Source organism: Protopterus annectens, chromosome 5.part0 (assembly GCF_019279795.1).
Source record: "Protopterus annectens isolate FY-2018-M chromosome 5.part0, PAN1.0, whole genome shotgun sequence".
Classification (NCBI taxonomy): Eukaryota; Metazoa; Chordata; order Ceratodontiformes; family Protopteridae; genus Protopterus; species Protopterus annectens.
In genome coordinates this window covers 381,337,632-381,352,789 of record NC_056735.1, presented here as the reverse complement: position 1 = coordinate 381,352,789, position 15,158 = coordinate 381,337,632, and the positions used below count along the sequence as shown (strand labels likewise).

The 15,158-nt window shown below is 39.2% G+C and overlaps 1 protein-coding gene across 1 annotated transcript in view; it reads right to left on the bottom strand.

The window, feature by feature from the left end:
* NME7 (NME/NM23 family member 7) overlaps nucleotides 1-15,158 on the bottom strand; it is a 1,612,386-nt gene that overhangs the window by 1,252,694 nt on the left and 344,534 nt on the right. Inside the window, exon 4 of the mRNA XM_044071838.1 lies at nucleotides 3,514-3,624. Coding sequence (XP_043927773.1) covers nucleotides 3,514-3,624 — 111 coding nt within the window. The remainder of the gene's footprint in view (nucleotides 1-3,513; nucleotides 3,625-15,158) is intronic.

The window sequence follows — 15,158 nt, the reverse complement described above, 5'->3', positions numbered from 1 at the left end:
TTTAAAAAATATCTTATTAAAGTATGTTCACATGTAAGGAATACGGATGATGTTTGTAAAGAACTGCGTGGGATGGGGTGGAAAGAAAACTGATATTGGGCCACGGTTGATGTCTCTTCTCTATATACGAATATAGATAAGAGATGGGGCCTAGAGGCCATGAATAAAATGATGGGTGAAGGACCATGCACCATGCTTCTGCTGTCCTTGTTGGAATTTAGCTTAACGCATAATTTTTTTATGTGGAAGAAGGAATTTTTCCTTCAAGTTAGGGACAGCCATGGGAGAGCATTTGCTCCCACTTACGCAGTGATTTATATGGGTGAATTTGAGAAGGAGTTTATGTTTCAAAACACTTTTTTTGTTAATAATGCAGTTTTTTATAAATGTTACATCGATGATTTATTTTTGTTTGCAGAGGTGATGTTTCTTTGTTTGACAAATTCATGGACCATATGAACAATAACTCACAGGAGTTGAAATTTACTTTTGAATGTTCTTACAGAAATACACCATTTTTGGATGTACAGTTCTACATAGGAAAGGATAATTTAGTACAACACAAGCCTTTTAGAAAATCTACTGCGGTCAACAACTTTTTACATGCAAGTAGTATGCACCCCCCCTCATTTGATCAAAGCTTTACCTGAAGGGGAATATAAGAGAATTCGTAGGAACACTTCAGACCCGAATTTATGGGAGAAAGTGTTTGATGAAGTTTTTGATAGACTTCTATCTACAGGTTATGATAAAATTACACTTCTAGATATTAAATGTAGGTTATCTAAAGAGAAAAGTTTTGTAGGAGGGGGTTATCAATATCGTTCATTAGTGACTTCAGAACAAGAAAAAATATTTTTTGTCTCTAGATATTCAGAATTTTCTAAGGTTGTTGAAAACATTCTTAAACAATTGTGGCATGTAGTCTGTGATGACCTTGCCATTGGACATTTGTTTCCTAGGTACATCACTTTTTCCTGTAGTATATATAAGAATTTGAAGGAGTTATTGAATAGAAAATTGGAATATTCAGTTGATACGGATGTTGGTATGCAACGGTGTGGTCGTTGCTCTGTATGTGATAAGGTCTGTAATTTGCATGAAAAGAAAATAAATGGCAGAAGGTATGTAGCCTTTGAGAAATTTGATTGTCTATCATCAGGGGTGGTATATATTCTAGGATGTGATTGTACTATACCTTTATGGTATGTAGGACAAACTACCAGGAGGGTTAAGGTGCGTATTTTGGAACACTTAGGGGACATCAGAAGAAGCAACATGGAGAGCCCTGTTGCTTCTCATTGTGTTACAATGCACAATGCAACACTGATGGATTTATCTTTAGTGTCCTAGCTAGACCCCATTTTCAGGCAGGAAATTTTAAAACTGAATTAAGTAGGCTAGAACACAGAATGATTTTTAATTATCACACTTTATACCCTAAGGGGATGAATTTAGAAGGTGGCATTATGGTTTAACTGTTTGTTAATTGTATTTAATGTAATGTATTTAATCTTATGTATTTAAATATTTATAAGTTTGAATATGTATTCATGTAATTGGTTTCTTTTAGTTCAGCATTTAATAATCAGTTTATTAATATGTATTAAAAAAACTTTTGGGTACATTTGTATTGTTTAAGAGAATTTGTACTCACTTGCACTTTAATTGTTTGAAATTACAGCCGATTAATGGCTAATGACTTAATTGATGAGAATATATAAACAGGATGTTTATGCATGATTAACTGTTCCACTGAAGGCGAACTGCCGAGGTACCAGAATGTGCTATTAAATGGAAATTTATATTCATCCTATTGCTTGATTTCCTTCCTACTGGATTTGGTGTTTTTTCTGACATTTGGTGTCGTGAATTTTGGATTTTGTGTGTTTTCAACTGAAAGCCACCCAGACCCGAAGGAGGAGGAGACTGGTCCTAGGGACCCATTGGTTCCGATGGCACTGACAGAGTCACAGCCATGCCCTGAACTGAAGACAAAGATGTCAGTGCTGAGACCACTGGAGTCTGTGTGGTCAGAGTCAACAGCTCTAAAGCCTCTGAAGAGGTCAGAGGAGGACTATATGTAGGAGTGCTGGGGAAGAACTCCCCTGCTCCAGAAGGGAGAGGGGGCTGAGAAAAAGGAGAAAGACCCCTAGCCATCAGAACTGGTACACCAATCTCACTATGTCAACTTTGGAAAGATTCCTGGTGGAGTGAAATGACAATCCAGAGGGGGATTCAGGTCTCTATATGAAAGAGCTAGGGAGCTGAACCACAAAGGGGTTGATGAATGGAGAATATCTAGTCCTGGGTGCATAGCAAATCTCAAGTCTTCAGCACTGGGGCAGAAGGCAGGGGTTGGGAGCCACAGGAGATGTCGGAACTGATGTACTAACTAATGAAGCCGGTGCACACAGTGAAGTCGTAATTGGTGCTGGTGTCATGGTAGGTATCGATGGCACTGAGGTAGCAGTTGGTGCCAAGGACTTAATTCATTCCAAAATTTTTGGAACCTTTGATTTCGGTTTCAAAGAAGATCCAGCAGAAGGCTATTTATGTATTTGGATGTCAGTGCTGATAGACACTTTGGCACCAAATGACTAGACTTTGAGCCAGAGGCCTTTGGAGACTGGTTGGCCTTAGACAACACTTCTACAAAGGGTGCCTTAAGGAGCCCTTTAACAATAACTTTGCTTCTATTTTCTACTAGGGCTCTAGCACTAAAGCCCTGGCAGATAGAACACTCTACATCAAGATGCGAGCACCCAAACAGTATCCACATTTATCACGGCCATCAAGAGTTTGTCATTTTCTGCCACACTTGGCACTACTTGAAACCAGTGGTAGATTTTCACTTATCTGCTGTTATGATAAAGAAAGGCAGAAGTTCAAGGAAAAGGACAGAAAACACAAACGCACAGACAGAAGAAAGGATCCTACCAACAACGCAGGAAACATTACCTATCTGTAAAGTAAGGGAAAGACAGATAGGAGAAAACTACCAAGTGGTACAAGGTTAAAGAAACGAAACAGTGACACAAATAAAAAGGGTAGACAAAGGGTACAGAAATATCTATGATAGCTAGAAATAAGACAAGAAGTTGAGAAAACAATATACTTAAAAATATATACTTAGCTGCCAGAGAGTGTCGGCTGTCCTATAAGAGCATCTAACGAGATCTGAGATAATGTAGAGACAGGCATTCTGAGAAGACCATTAGCTCAAGAGTTTTTTGGCTATATAATGGCCAGATTGGTTCCAAGGATCAGAACCGTAACCCATCAGTCAAGAATAGATGAAGACTGACAACAGCAGATCATATGTTAAACAGATTATATACTAAATAAAACTTATTTAAAAAGTAAGATGCAATTTTAGTTTAATAGTCATGTTTTAAAAATAGATTGTCATATTTATAATTAATTTCAGACTACAAATGAGTTAAACAAACATTGAAACAATTTCTGTTGGAAAGTGACCCTAAAATGTTGTACTCCAGACATGAAACTTACCGTGACAACAGCACCATTTTCATTTTTGTTATTGACAAACCAGTACTGTAGATCATTTCAAGTATTGCTCCCATCCTGTTGATTGCATCTGGCTTTATCATGCCCAGTGTCCTTAGAAGAGAACAAAAACAGTAAGTATAAGATTATTTTCATTTCTTGAACCCTGTTCCAATGCAGATTTTTTCAAGTACTTGGAATTATTCTACTATCTCACATCCTCAAACTATGAATTACCTGCCATGGCTGACCAATGAGCAATGTTGTCTTATGTAGTATCCACACATATAATATAGCTAGGTAAATGTGACACTGGTCCTAAGTACAGTTGTGAATGTTGTTCTGTAGGAAGTGTTTTCATTCTAGTTACAGTTCCTTTTAACTCTTCCTCCAGACATAAATAAAGGTCCTATTATGACAGACCTTATATAGAATTTGCAGAAAAACAAACTTCTAGAAGAAACAATGTACTCTGTTCCATATTTTAGGCTATACAACTGGCTTCATTCTTGTAAATTGGTTATACTGTTGTCTCCAAACTCACATTAGCTGTGCCTGAGTATACTTTGCGTCACAAGACAAGGCACAAGGGTGTAGGACATTCAGTCAACATCTAGTTTCTGAAATGGACAAAGATGTGAAAAAGACAGACTATCTGAGAAGTGTAATATACATAAAATATTTTATTTGTTGTATAGAAAAGCCAGAAACTCCACAAAAACCACAAAGAAAATTTCGTCTCCTGCACAAATGCTGCTTACTGCAAACAATCAAACAGCCACTGTACCTCAGGCCAGGATACACACACACACACACACATATATATATATATATATATATATATATATATATATACATATACAGAGAGAGAGAGAGAGAGATACAGAAGATATATACATATATATATATATATATATATATATATATTTTTTTTTTTTAGATATATACATACTTATATATGTACACACCCCTGTTAAAATGCCAGGTTTTTGTGATATAAAAAATAAGACCAGAATAAATAATTTCAAACCTTTTCCCACCTTTAATGTGACCTATAACCTGTACAATTCAACTGAAAAAACAAATTTGTTAGGGGAAAAAAATATAAAAAAATAAAAAATGTACAATAAGCTGGTTGCATAAGTGTGCATACCCTTAAACTAATACTTTGTTGAAGCACCTTTTGATTTAATTACAGCATTCAGTCTTCTTGGGTAGGTGTCTATCAGCATGGGACATACTGACTTGGCAATATTTGCCCAATCTTCCTTGCAAAAGTGCTCCAAATATGTCAGATTGCAAGGGTATCTCTTGTGCACAGCCCTCTTCAGGTCACCCCACATATTTTTTTATTGGATTTAGGTCTAGGCTCTGGCTGGGGCATTCCAAAACTTTAATTTTCTTCTGGGGAAGCTATTCTTTTATTAATCTGGATGTATGCTTTGGGTCATTGTCGTGTTGAAAGGTGAAGCTCTTCATCTTCAGCTTTCTAGCAGATGCCTGAAGGTTTTGGGCCAAGAGAGAATGGTATTTAGAACTGTTCATAATTCCCTCCACCTTGACTAAAGCCCCAGTTCCAGCTGAAGAAAAGCAACCCCAAAGCATGATACTGCCACCACCATGCTTCACTGTGGGGATGGTGTTCTTTTGGAGATGCGAAGTGTTGTTTTTGCGCCAAACGTACCTTTTGGAATTGTGGCAAAAAAGTTCAACCTTGGTCTCATCACACCATAAACACATCCCCACATGCTTTTGGGAGACTTTTATTTATTATTTTGCAAATTTTAGCCAGGCCTGAATGTTTTTCTGTGTAAGAAAAGGCTTCCGTCTTGCAACCCTACACCATAGTCCAGACATATGGAGAATAAGGGAGACCACACAACCAGTACTTGGCAGAAATCCCTGCAGCTCCTTCAGTGTTGCGGTAGGTCTCTTGGCAGCCTCCCTGACCAGTTTTCATCTTGTCTTTTCATCAGTTTTGGAGGGACGTCCAGTTCTTTGCAACTTCAGTGTTTTCATATTTTCTGCACTTTTTAATGATTGTCTTCACTGTGTTCCATGGTATATTCAGTGCCGTGGACATTTTTTTGTACCCTTTTTAATGATTGTCTTCACTGTGTTCCATGGTATATCCAGTGCCGTGGACATTTTTTTGTACCCTTTTGACCGACACCTTTCAACAATGAGATCCCTTTGATGCTTTGTAAGCTCTCTGTGAACTATGGCTTTTGCTGTAGCAGGCAACTGAGTAAATGACATGAAAATCCTACAAGGACAGCTGAACTTTATTTGGGGTTAATCAGAGTCTCTTTAATTGATGGCAGGTGTGTACCCAAGAAGACTGAATGATGTAATCATATCAAATGGTTCTTCAACAAAATATTAGTTTAAGGGTGTGCACACTTTTGCAACCAGCTTATTGTACATTTTTTATTTTTTATATTTTTTTTCCCTAACAGATTTGTTTCTTTTTCAATTGAATTGTACAGGTTTATAGGTCACATTAAAGGTGGAAAACGTTTTGAAATGATTTATTGTGGTCTCATTTTTTTATATCACAAAAACCTGGCATTTTAACAGGGGTGTGTACACTTTTTATATCCACTGTATATATATTACACACACACACACACACACACACACACACACACACACACACACATATATGAAAAAAGGCACTTGCAATGACACTTATCCTATGGCTGAATCAGTTTCATCATTTCTCTGCTTTAGTCACTGTGAGATCAGCCAGACATTCTAACCTCTGGCTGAAATGCAAACAGAAGGAAAGACGTGAAGCTCAAGTAGGTTCTATGGTGATGGTATAATCAGGAACATGGCTAGGCTTTGTGCACCAGCTGACTGGATCTTTGTCAGACTGTGCGCTCCCTTCTATTGAGTAAAATAAGCACTGTACAAAATCAGTGTATCCAAGCATCACGATACAAGCTAGGTCAGTATCAAAGAGAAGACAATGATACCACAGAAGGAACAAAAGCAACAATTAGAGCTGTTCACACACATTACACAATGTATGTTGTGTCAGTATAGCATTTCTACATAAAGGGCTGTAAACTTAGGACCGTTACATTGACATGGTGATAGCATACATTTTCAACCCAAAATATCACTAGAAAACTTGTACCTTAAAAGTGTTATCCATTAATGTATTGTAAGTATAGGAAGCCAAAACAAATTGATAAGACTACTGTTGCCTACCACCATGTAAACAGTTAAGAGCCATGGGTGGGGGATGGTGAATTATGTCTCAGATGGAGCACCTTCTGTGTGGAGTCTGCATGTCCTCCCCGCGGTCGAGTGAAGTTAAAGACATGCAGGTAGGTGCATGCATGAATGGGTGTGCCTTCTTTGAAGGTTGGGCATCAGGCTGGCAACTCGGCACCATAAAAAAATCCACTGCCAATCATTAGCGTACAGGTGGTCCGCTGTGGCGACCCCTAACCAGAAAAAGCTGAAAGACATTAGTTTTACTGGGATACTGAAGGGAAGACAATGAGGGTCAGGACAACACACGGTGAAGACACTACAGAAAATGTGGCAGGTAAGAAAAATCACAATGCAGCTATTACATAAACTACTCAGTCTATTAGGTGATGCTGCGAAAGTACTAACACAAGCATTAGATGACGTGTGTGTGGTTTTGTGCATAGCATATGTACGTACATTTCTATATACACACACACACACACACACACACACACACACACAGACACAATGCATGTGATTTGCATATACACACACAGGTACATATCTGTATGTACATGTGTGTATATGTATGTCTACATGACCGATTATTACAGATAATAAATATATTACTATACATAATATATCAGTCTTCTAAAAGTCTGTTCAACTTCATTTCACCATTGCACTTTTAATGGAGCCACACGTTTGCTTAGGTCAGTCCGGGAGCAAGCGATGGAAGCAAAGTCTGGGATAAATTTGAGGCAATGGCTGGCCAAACCTAAAATGTCTTTACCTGCTTCTATGTAGTTGGTCTAGGCCAGGTTTGGACTGCCATAACGTGGAAAATTGAGGACGTCAAAATCCCACTGCCTGTGATATACCCCAAATAATGAGCTTCATCCATATTCAGTTTGCATTTATCTGGATTGGCTGTCAACACAGCTTGGTGCAAAGAGTTCAGAATGGCTTGGACTTTCAGAAGACTTAACAAGTCTCTGGATAACATCACACTGGCATCAATGTAGGCTATGGCACAAAGGGGGAGCCACCACTGATCCCGGGAACTATCGACCTATTAGCCTGATGAGCCTGGTCTGCAGGTCCATAGAACGTATCATCATGGAACTCATAAACAAAGACATTGGTAACCTCCAAACTCTGGACCCCACCCAGTTTGGGTTTGTGAAAGGCAGATCATGCCTCCTGAACCTGACTGACTTCTTTGAGGCAGTCACCAAAGTCGTAGATGAGGGTAAGGTGGTTCACACAGCCTATCTTGACCTCGCCAAGGCTTGCCAACTGACTCACTGACAGAACCCACACTGTAAAAGTTGCAGACTCCAAATCTGACCTCAAAGCAGTGACAAGTGGAGTACCACAGGGTTCCATCATGGGACCTCTCCTGTTTGGTATCTACTTCTCTGAAGTACAGGCTAACACAGAAGGCCTCTGGCTAACTAAATTTGCAGATGACTACAAACTAGGAGCCATATTCAAGTCCCCAAATGATGTGGACATCCTACAGAAGGGCCTCACAGAGACAGATGCCTGGTGTCAGAGCCATGGCCTCAATCTCAATGCCAAAAAGTGCAGCGTCATCCCCTTAGGCAAAAACTCTGTACCCATGAACTACCGCATAGGCAGCAATCTATTTAACATTGAATGCGTGATAAGAGACCTTGGGACCCAAGTGGACAGTAGTCTCTCCCTTGATGGTCACATCGCCACAGTAGTCAGGAAGTCCTTCTACGTGGCACACCTCATCATAAAAGGGTTCTCATCCAGGAAAAAAAAGAGGTCATTGTTCCCCTCTACCTGACACTCATTAGACCCATTATAGAGTACAACGCCCCCTTTGGAATGTACCTCACAAGACATCTGCAGCAGCTGGAAAGGCCACAGAAGTACCTCACAAAGAGGATTACTGGCCTCAAACAAATGCCCTACAGTGACCGCCTCAAAAAACTCCAGCTTTACTCCGTAGCATATCACCTATTCCGAGGTGATCTCTGCCTAACATATAAAGCTATGTCAAACCCAGAGCTGTTGGACATGCTACACCTAAAGAAATCTCAATCCCTCTGAGCTACACGCTCTAGGGACCTAAACCTTGTCACCACAACAAACAGGACATGCTGGAGGGATAGATTCCTGTCCCAGAGACTTCCCATACTCTGGAACAGGCTACCCATCTATGTCAAGCAAAGTTCTTCATTAGCACTCTTCAAGAAAAATCTTGATGAGTCGATGGGAAATAAGAAATACACCCCGGGGATCATGTCTGTGTCTCTGCTTGACAGTGGCACAGGAAAATAACTTTCTTGGGTGGCATAAGCCAGGGAACCTTGTTGGCTAGGCTTACGTAGGCCCTTGGGGCAATAGCCTAATACCTACCTATGAACCTATGGCACATTGGGCACATGGTTTTGGAATTTTGTCCATCAGCCTCTGGAAGGTTGAAGGGTGCTCTGTGGAAACCAAAAGATAAGACTCTAATAGAAGAGCCCATCAGGTGTAGTGAATGCCATCTTTTCTTCTTTAGCTTCTGGTGCTAGTGGAACTTGCCAACAGCCCATGGTTAGATCCAACATGGATAGAGTTCTAGCCTTGCCCAGATTTTCAGTCAATTCATCCACTCAAGGCATGGGACATAAATCAAAGTTAGAGAAGCAATTTAAATTTCTGGAGTTGTTTCAAATCTTTACAGATCCATCATACTTCAGAACCAGAAAAATGGAACTGCTTCACTCAGTTGACATTCCTCATTTTCTGCACCTGTTTCTTAAGTGTTTGGTGTTGGAACTCTAGTATCCAGTATGATCTGGAATGTACTTTTTTCCAGGTTTGGTTTCCACATTGTAATGGATTAAAGTGGTTCTATAAGGCAACTGAAAATATATTTTTATCCACTAGTACACGTTCTTTTATTTGCTGGGTTAGTGACATTGATAGTATCTACCCTATTTTAACTTCTGAATATGCTGTGGGGGAGTCTGAATTTCCCTTGCAAACATATTTACTACAGAAACGTCAGTCTTCCTCCAGGACTTTATAACATTTATGTGGTATAACTGTTCTGGTTTTATTTTCCTTGGTTGTCTTACTTTATAGCTCTCATATTTTTCTACGATTTCAAAAGGTCCTTGACATTCTCATCGGTAGATACTAACAAAATCATTCATCTCCTGGCTTGAATTTAATAAGTTGAGCATTTCTGTTATATATTCTCTTGTTATGCTTGTTATTGGCCTTTAGAACAAGCAAATCTGACTGAGAGTTTGCACGTTCAGTTAATAAATCTTTCATTAAAACAGCTAGTTCAGAAGACATAGGGTTACTCTGGAATTTACCAGGGAGTACCACTGTACATCTGTCTATTGCTAATGTTTAGCAAAACTTTACCTACATTGTTCACATGAGGTTCTGGTTACAAGTCTCTCCAAAAGATCTTTTCTATCAGCATTATACTTCTTAAACTACTCTGCAAATCCTAAAAAATGTTCCATCACACTTGGGAGTGCTTTCTTTCTCCCATGTTTTTCTGGCTATATCTAGTAAGCCATAGGGATATTTGCCATACATAACGTGAATCGGGTTGTTGTCTGGGAAATTTCTCTTAAACTAAAGAGAAGATAGACGAAGCTGGTCCCAAGTTCTCCTGTCCATGTTTACAATTTTCTGTAGCATAGAGTTCAACTAGTCCATCTGCTTGAAGGAGGTATAAAGATAGGGTTGCCACCTCTCCCGGATTGCCCGGGAGTCTCCCTGATTTTGATAGCATCTCCCGTCTCCTGGAAATAATTCAAAAAACTTTAAAATGTCCAGGAATACACTCTCGCTTAACTGGAACTCAAGCAACCAGCATTTACTCATACATGACCATACGTAGCTACTAGGCTATCTGCCCAGGGGCATTTATAAGCCTACCCCGAATGTGTTGGCTTTCACCTCCCTTTTAGATTAGTTTCCTGGGCCTCTGTCCAGCAGGGCCACTGATGTGATCCCAGGTGTATATTTATGATTTCCCATCCACTCGTCAAGACTTCTCTTGAAGAGAGTCAGTGAGGGGCTTTGCCTAACATAGATTGGGAAGTCTCTGGGACAGGAATCTATCCCTCCAGCATGTCCTATTTATTGTTGTGCTGAGGTTTAAATCCCTAGAGCGTGTGGAAGAGATTTGGTTTTCCTTAGGTGGAGCATGTCCATTAATTCAGGGTTTGACATGGCCTTGTACGTAAGGCAGAGGACTCCTCTGAGGAGGCGGTAAGCAACTGAGGAAAGATGGAGTTTCTTTAGCCGGGCTGCATAAGGCATTTGTTTGAGGCCCATGATCCTCTTGGTGAGGTACTTTTGCAGTCTTTCCATCTGTTGCAGGCATCGAGTAAGGTACATCCCAAATGGGGCATTGTACTCTATTATGGGCCTGATGAGCGATGAGTAGAGAGGCACAATAACCTCTCTTGATCTAGATGTAAACCCTTTTGTGATTAGGTGGGCAAAATAGAAGGATTTTCTAACCACTTTGGCAATGTGGTTATCAAAGGAGAGGTTGCTATCTACTTGGGTCCCCAAGTCCCTAATTACATCTTCCGTACTTAGTGGATTACCTCCTATGTGATAGTTTGTGGGCATTTTATTTTTCCCAAAGGGGATGGCTATGCATTTTTTGGCATTTAGCTTAAGGCCATGATTATGACACCAGGTATTCACCTCCGTGAGACCCTTCTGGAGAATGTCTGTGTCAGCGGGGGAGTCGATTATGGCCCCCAGTTTGCAATCATCTGCAAACTTGGACAGCCATAGTCCTCTCATGCTTGCCTGTACCTCAGAGAAGTATATACTGAACAGGAGGGCGTCCCAGGACTGAGCCCCGAGGGACTCCACTTGTAATCGGTTTAGAGTCGGACATAGCACCTGCAACTCTGACCATGTGAGTTCTATCCATGAGCCAGTTTGCAACCCATCTCGTGACATAGGGGTTAATGTTCAAGCTGGTGAGCTTTTCTATAATAGGCATTAACTTATCAAGATATCATGGATCTACTTTTATTTTTTCAGTGAGTCCTTTTTGGTGCCGAGTTGGATGCAACATAATATGTTCTAATAATATCTGGTTTGAGGACCAAACATGAGCTCTACATAATTTATGTTTAGTTATTGTATTTTGAGTTTACCCAATGCTAGCTGCAAACCCTCTAATTGATGACTTTTCCAATTTTTGTTATTTCTCCAGGTCTCATATAAATAACTAAATATATCAAATAATCCATTATGCTCAATGATTATTTTTGGATATTAACATTGTATGTAGTTAAGATGAAGGTTGGCTACAACTTTGATCTTTTAAAACATGTCATAATCCTTTATTTGGATTTGATATTTAGTACATTAAGGTGTGCTCTTTCTCTTTATGAATACTAGTTTTTTGAGCATTCTTTAGGGTTCATGGATATGTGATATGTGGCTGAGATGAAGATCGACCACAATTTTGCAGATTTTTTCCTCTTCCTTGGACTTTACAATTTGGCTTTAGGGTATGTTTCTCCTTGATCAGCTCAATATTAAGCATTTTCCATGGTTCATGGACATGTTATATGTGGTCGAGACGAAGGTCGACCCTAATTTTCAAGATTTGTGAAAAACTTTAAGTCCTTCTTTGGACTTTACAATTCGACCTTAGGGCATGTTCTTTTCTTTTTAGGGTTGATGTGAGCAGCAAATGGTCAGCTCAATACATATTATTTTGAAGAAATACATTTATCTCAGTGTGTTGAGCTTTAGTTTGAGACTTTTACTAAATATTCGAGCCAATATATTGTGTGTGTGTATATATATATATATATATATATATATATATATATATATATATATATTCGGTAAAAGAGTGGTATTTCCTTTTTTATATATTAAAAAATCTTTGTCACACACACACACACACACATATATATATATATATATATATATATATATATATATATAAATACAGTTGGCTTAAATATAGTACTGGTGTACTTTGTTGCATCACTTGGTATCATGGATCTCACTGTGATTTTGCAGGGCCTTTCTGCTGACAAAGACAATTTGGATGCTTTTGGCCTACAGTCCTCCAGTTCTAGTGGTCTTGCTACTGATATGGTGGACCCCAAACATCTTTGTGGTGTTTTATTTCAAAAATTGGCCAAGAACATGAGGACACTAATATATCTGGCACCTAAAATTGTTTAAAGCTTACAAACTCAAAAACATCACACCACGAGGTTTAAGAATTAGAATTCAATCGTTAGTGGGTAGAATTGATGACCAGTTGTCAATAGATTGGGCCCACACACAACATCAAGCATCTATGTGGTTTGTAGACATATTGATTGCATATTATCAAAGAATGATAGACACACAAATTGAAGAAGTTAATGCAAATTGTCAAGAAGCTAAGACTTATGAGTCTCAAAGTTTTTTTAATAACCATATGACCGCTTTAGCTAAGGATCTAGCCACACTGGAGGAACAACTTATTAAAAAGAAAACTCAGAAATTTCAGAGAGATATTGCTGATTATGTAAAAGGTAAACATTTTGTTATTCAAAAAAGTGTTCGGTTTTCCGACGCTAGTTACAAATCCATTAGTAGAAGGAAGAGACCGCAATCTATACTCAGGAAAACAGCTCAATCACAAAGTGGTACTTCTGAGGATGATTCCTCTTCTGCCACTGATTTTGAGTGCCCTCATAACCAAGAATCTCCAGCTGCCAAATGCAAACCATCTTTAGACCCTTTAGGTACAAAAAACGTAGAGGGGGGAGAAAACATAGAAAGAAACAGTGAATATTCAACAATTGCTACAGAAAATTGTAACTCAGTAGATAATGTACACAATATTTCCTCACACTAATTGTCAGATATTCACAATAAAGTATTGAATAAGGGGTCTCAATTTTGTACCTACTTTTGCTGTACCTGAACATGTTTTAGTCAATGAACTGAATGACTTTTGTATATTACTTAATCTTAGAATATTTTTTTCAGATGCTGCAAACATTCAAAGATCTACTGGGTTTCAGTTTGGAAGATCCAAGTTCCAACCCCCTATGGATAAAAATGTGGCTATTTTCAAAGAATGTGTTCTTAAGGAGTTACATTTTTCTCATGAATACCAGTCAACTAGATATAATTTGACTAAACAGGAACATCAAGCCTTACCTGAACTCAGTTCTAATCATAATATAGTAATTTTACCAGCAGACAAAGGGGGTGGCACTGTAGTGATGGATCAGGAAATGTATTATGCTGAGGCAGACAAACAATTGTCTGATGCCCGCTTCTATATACATATGGTTGTTGATCCTACTGCAAATTTCAAAAATCACATAGATTCCTTTCTAGACCTAGCCATGGAGGAAGGCATCATTAATCAAAAAACTTGCAATCAACTGAAGGTTTCAGATCCTATTCCTCAATATCTATATTTACTTCCCAAGATACATAAAAATCCCACGTGTCCACCAGGTAGACCAATTCTATCTGGGAAGGGCTCTCTAACTGAACCTTTATCTGCCTTTTTAACTCAGTACTTGCAACCTCATTCAGGAATTCGGTAGTATCTTTTAATCTGGACCTGACCATGGATAATAGAGGTCGCAAGTGGAATCCAATTGGTATCTCTGCACACTGAATGTCACCTCCCTTTACACAAGCATACCACATGGGGCTGGACTACAGGCCATTCAATATTGGCTAAATCAATCCAAATTATATACTCCTGGTTTCAACAATTTTCTATTAACTCTAACAGAACATGTTCTAACCAAAAATATTTTTTATTTTTATGGGAAGTCTTATTGGCAGGTCAGAGGTACAGCAATGGGAGCATCTTTTGCTCCCATCTATGCTGACCTCTTTATGAGATTTTTTGAAGAGCAACTGATTTATGATATTACCAACAACTTTTTCTTGGATGAGTTGGATATTTGGAGACGTTATTTGGATGATTGTTGGATGGTGTGGAGGGGTGATGTATAATATGTGGGTCCTCTTCAAATTACCGAAACGTCAGTTCGCCGACACGCGGAAGAGGAACGCGAAAGGACCGACAACGCAGTTGAACGACATGCTGAAATCCCGACAGCTGGAAGACCGACAAGGGGAACGTGTAAGCGCGACTTGGTAAGTATGCGATAGTGAGGGATTTTGGATTAGGGAGTGGACAGGTAAGTGTGCAATAGTGAGGCATTTAGGCTTAGGGTGTGTGAAAGGTTAGTGTCTTGGTAGTGTCGGGTTAGGGTTTGGGTAATGTAAGTGTGTGTTAGTGACGGGTTTATGTTTTAGGGTGGGTTAAGTAAGTTAGGAATAGGGTGCAGGTAGGGTAAGTGTCTGGTACTGTCGGACCTTAGGGTTAGGGGTGGGTTAAGTGAGTTAGGGTTAGGGTGCAGGTAGGGTAAGTGTGC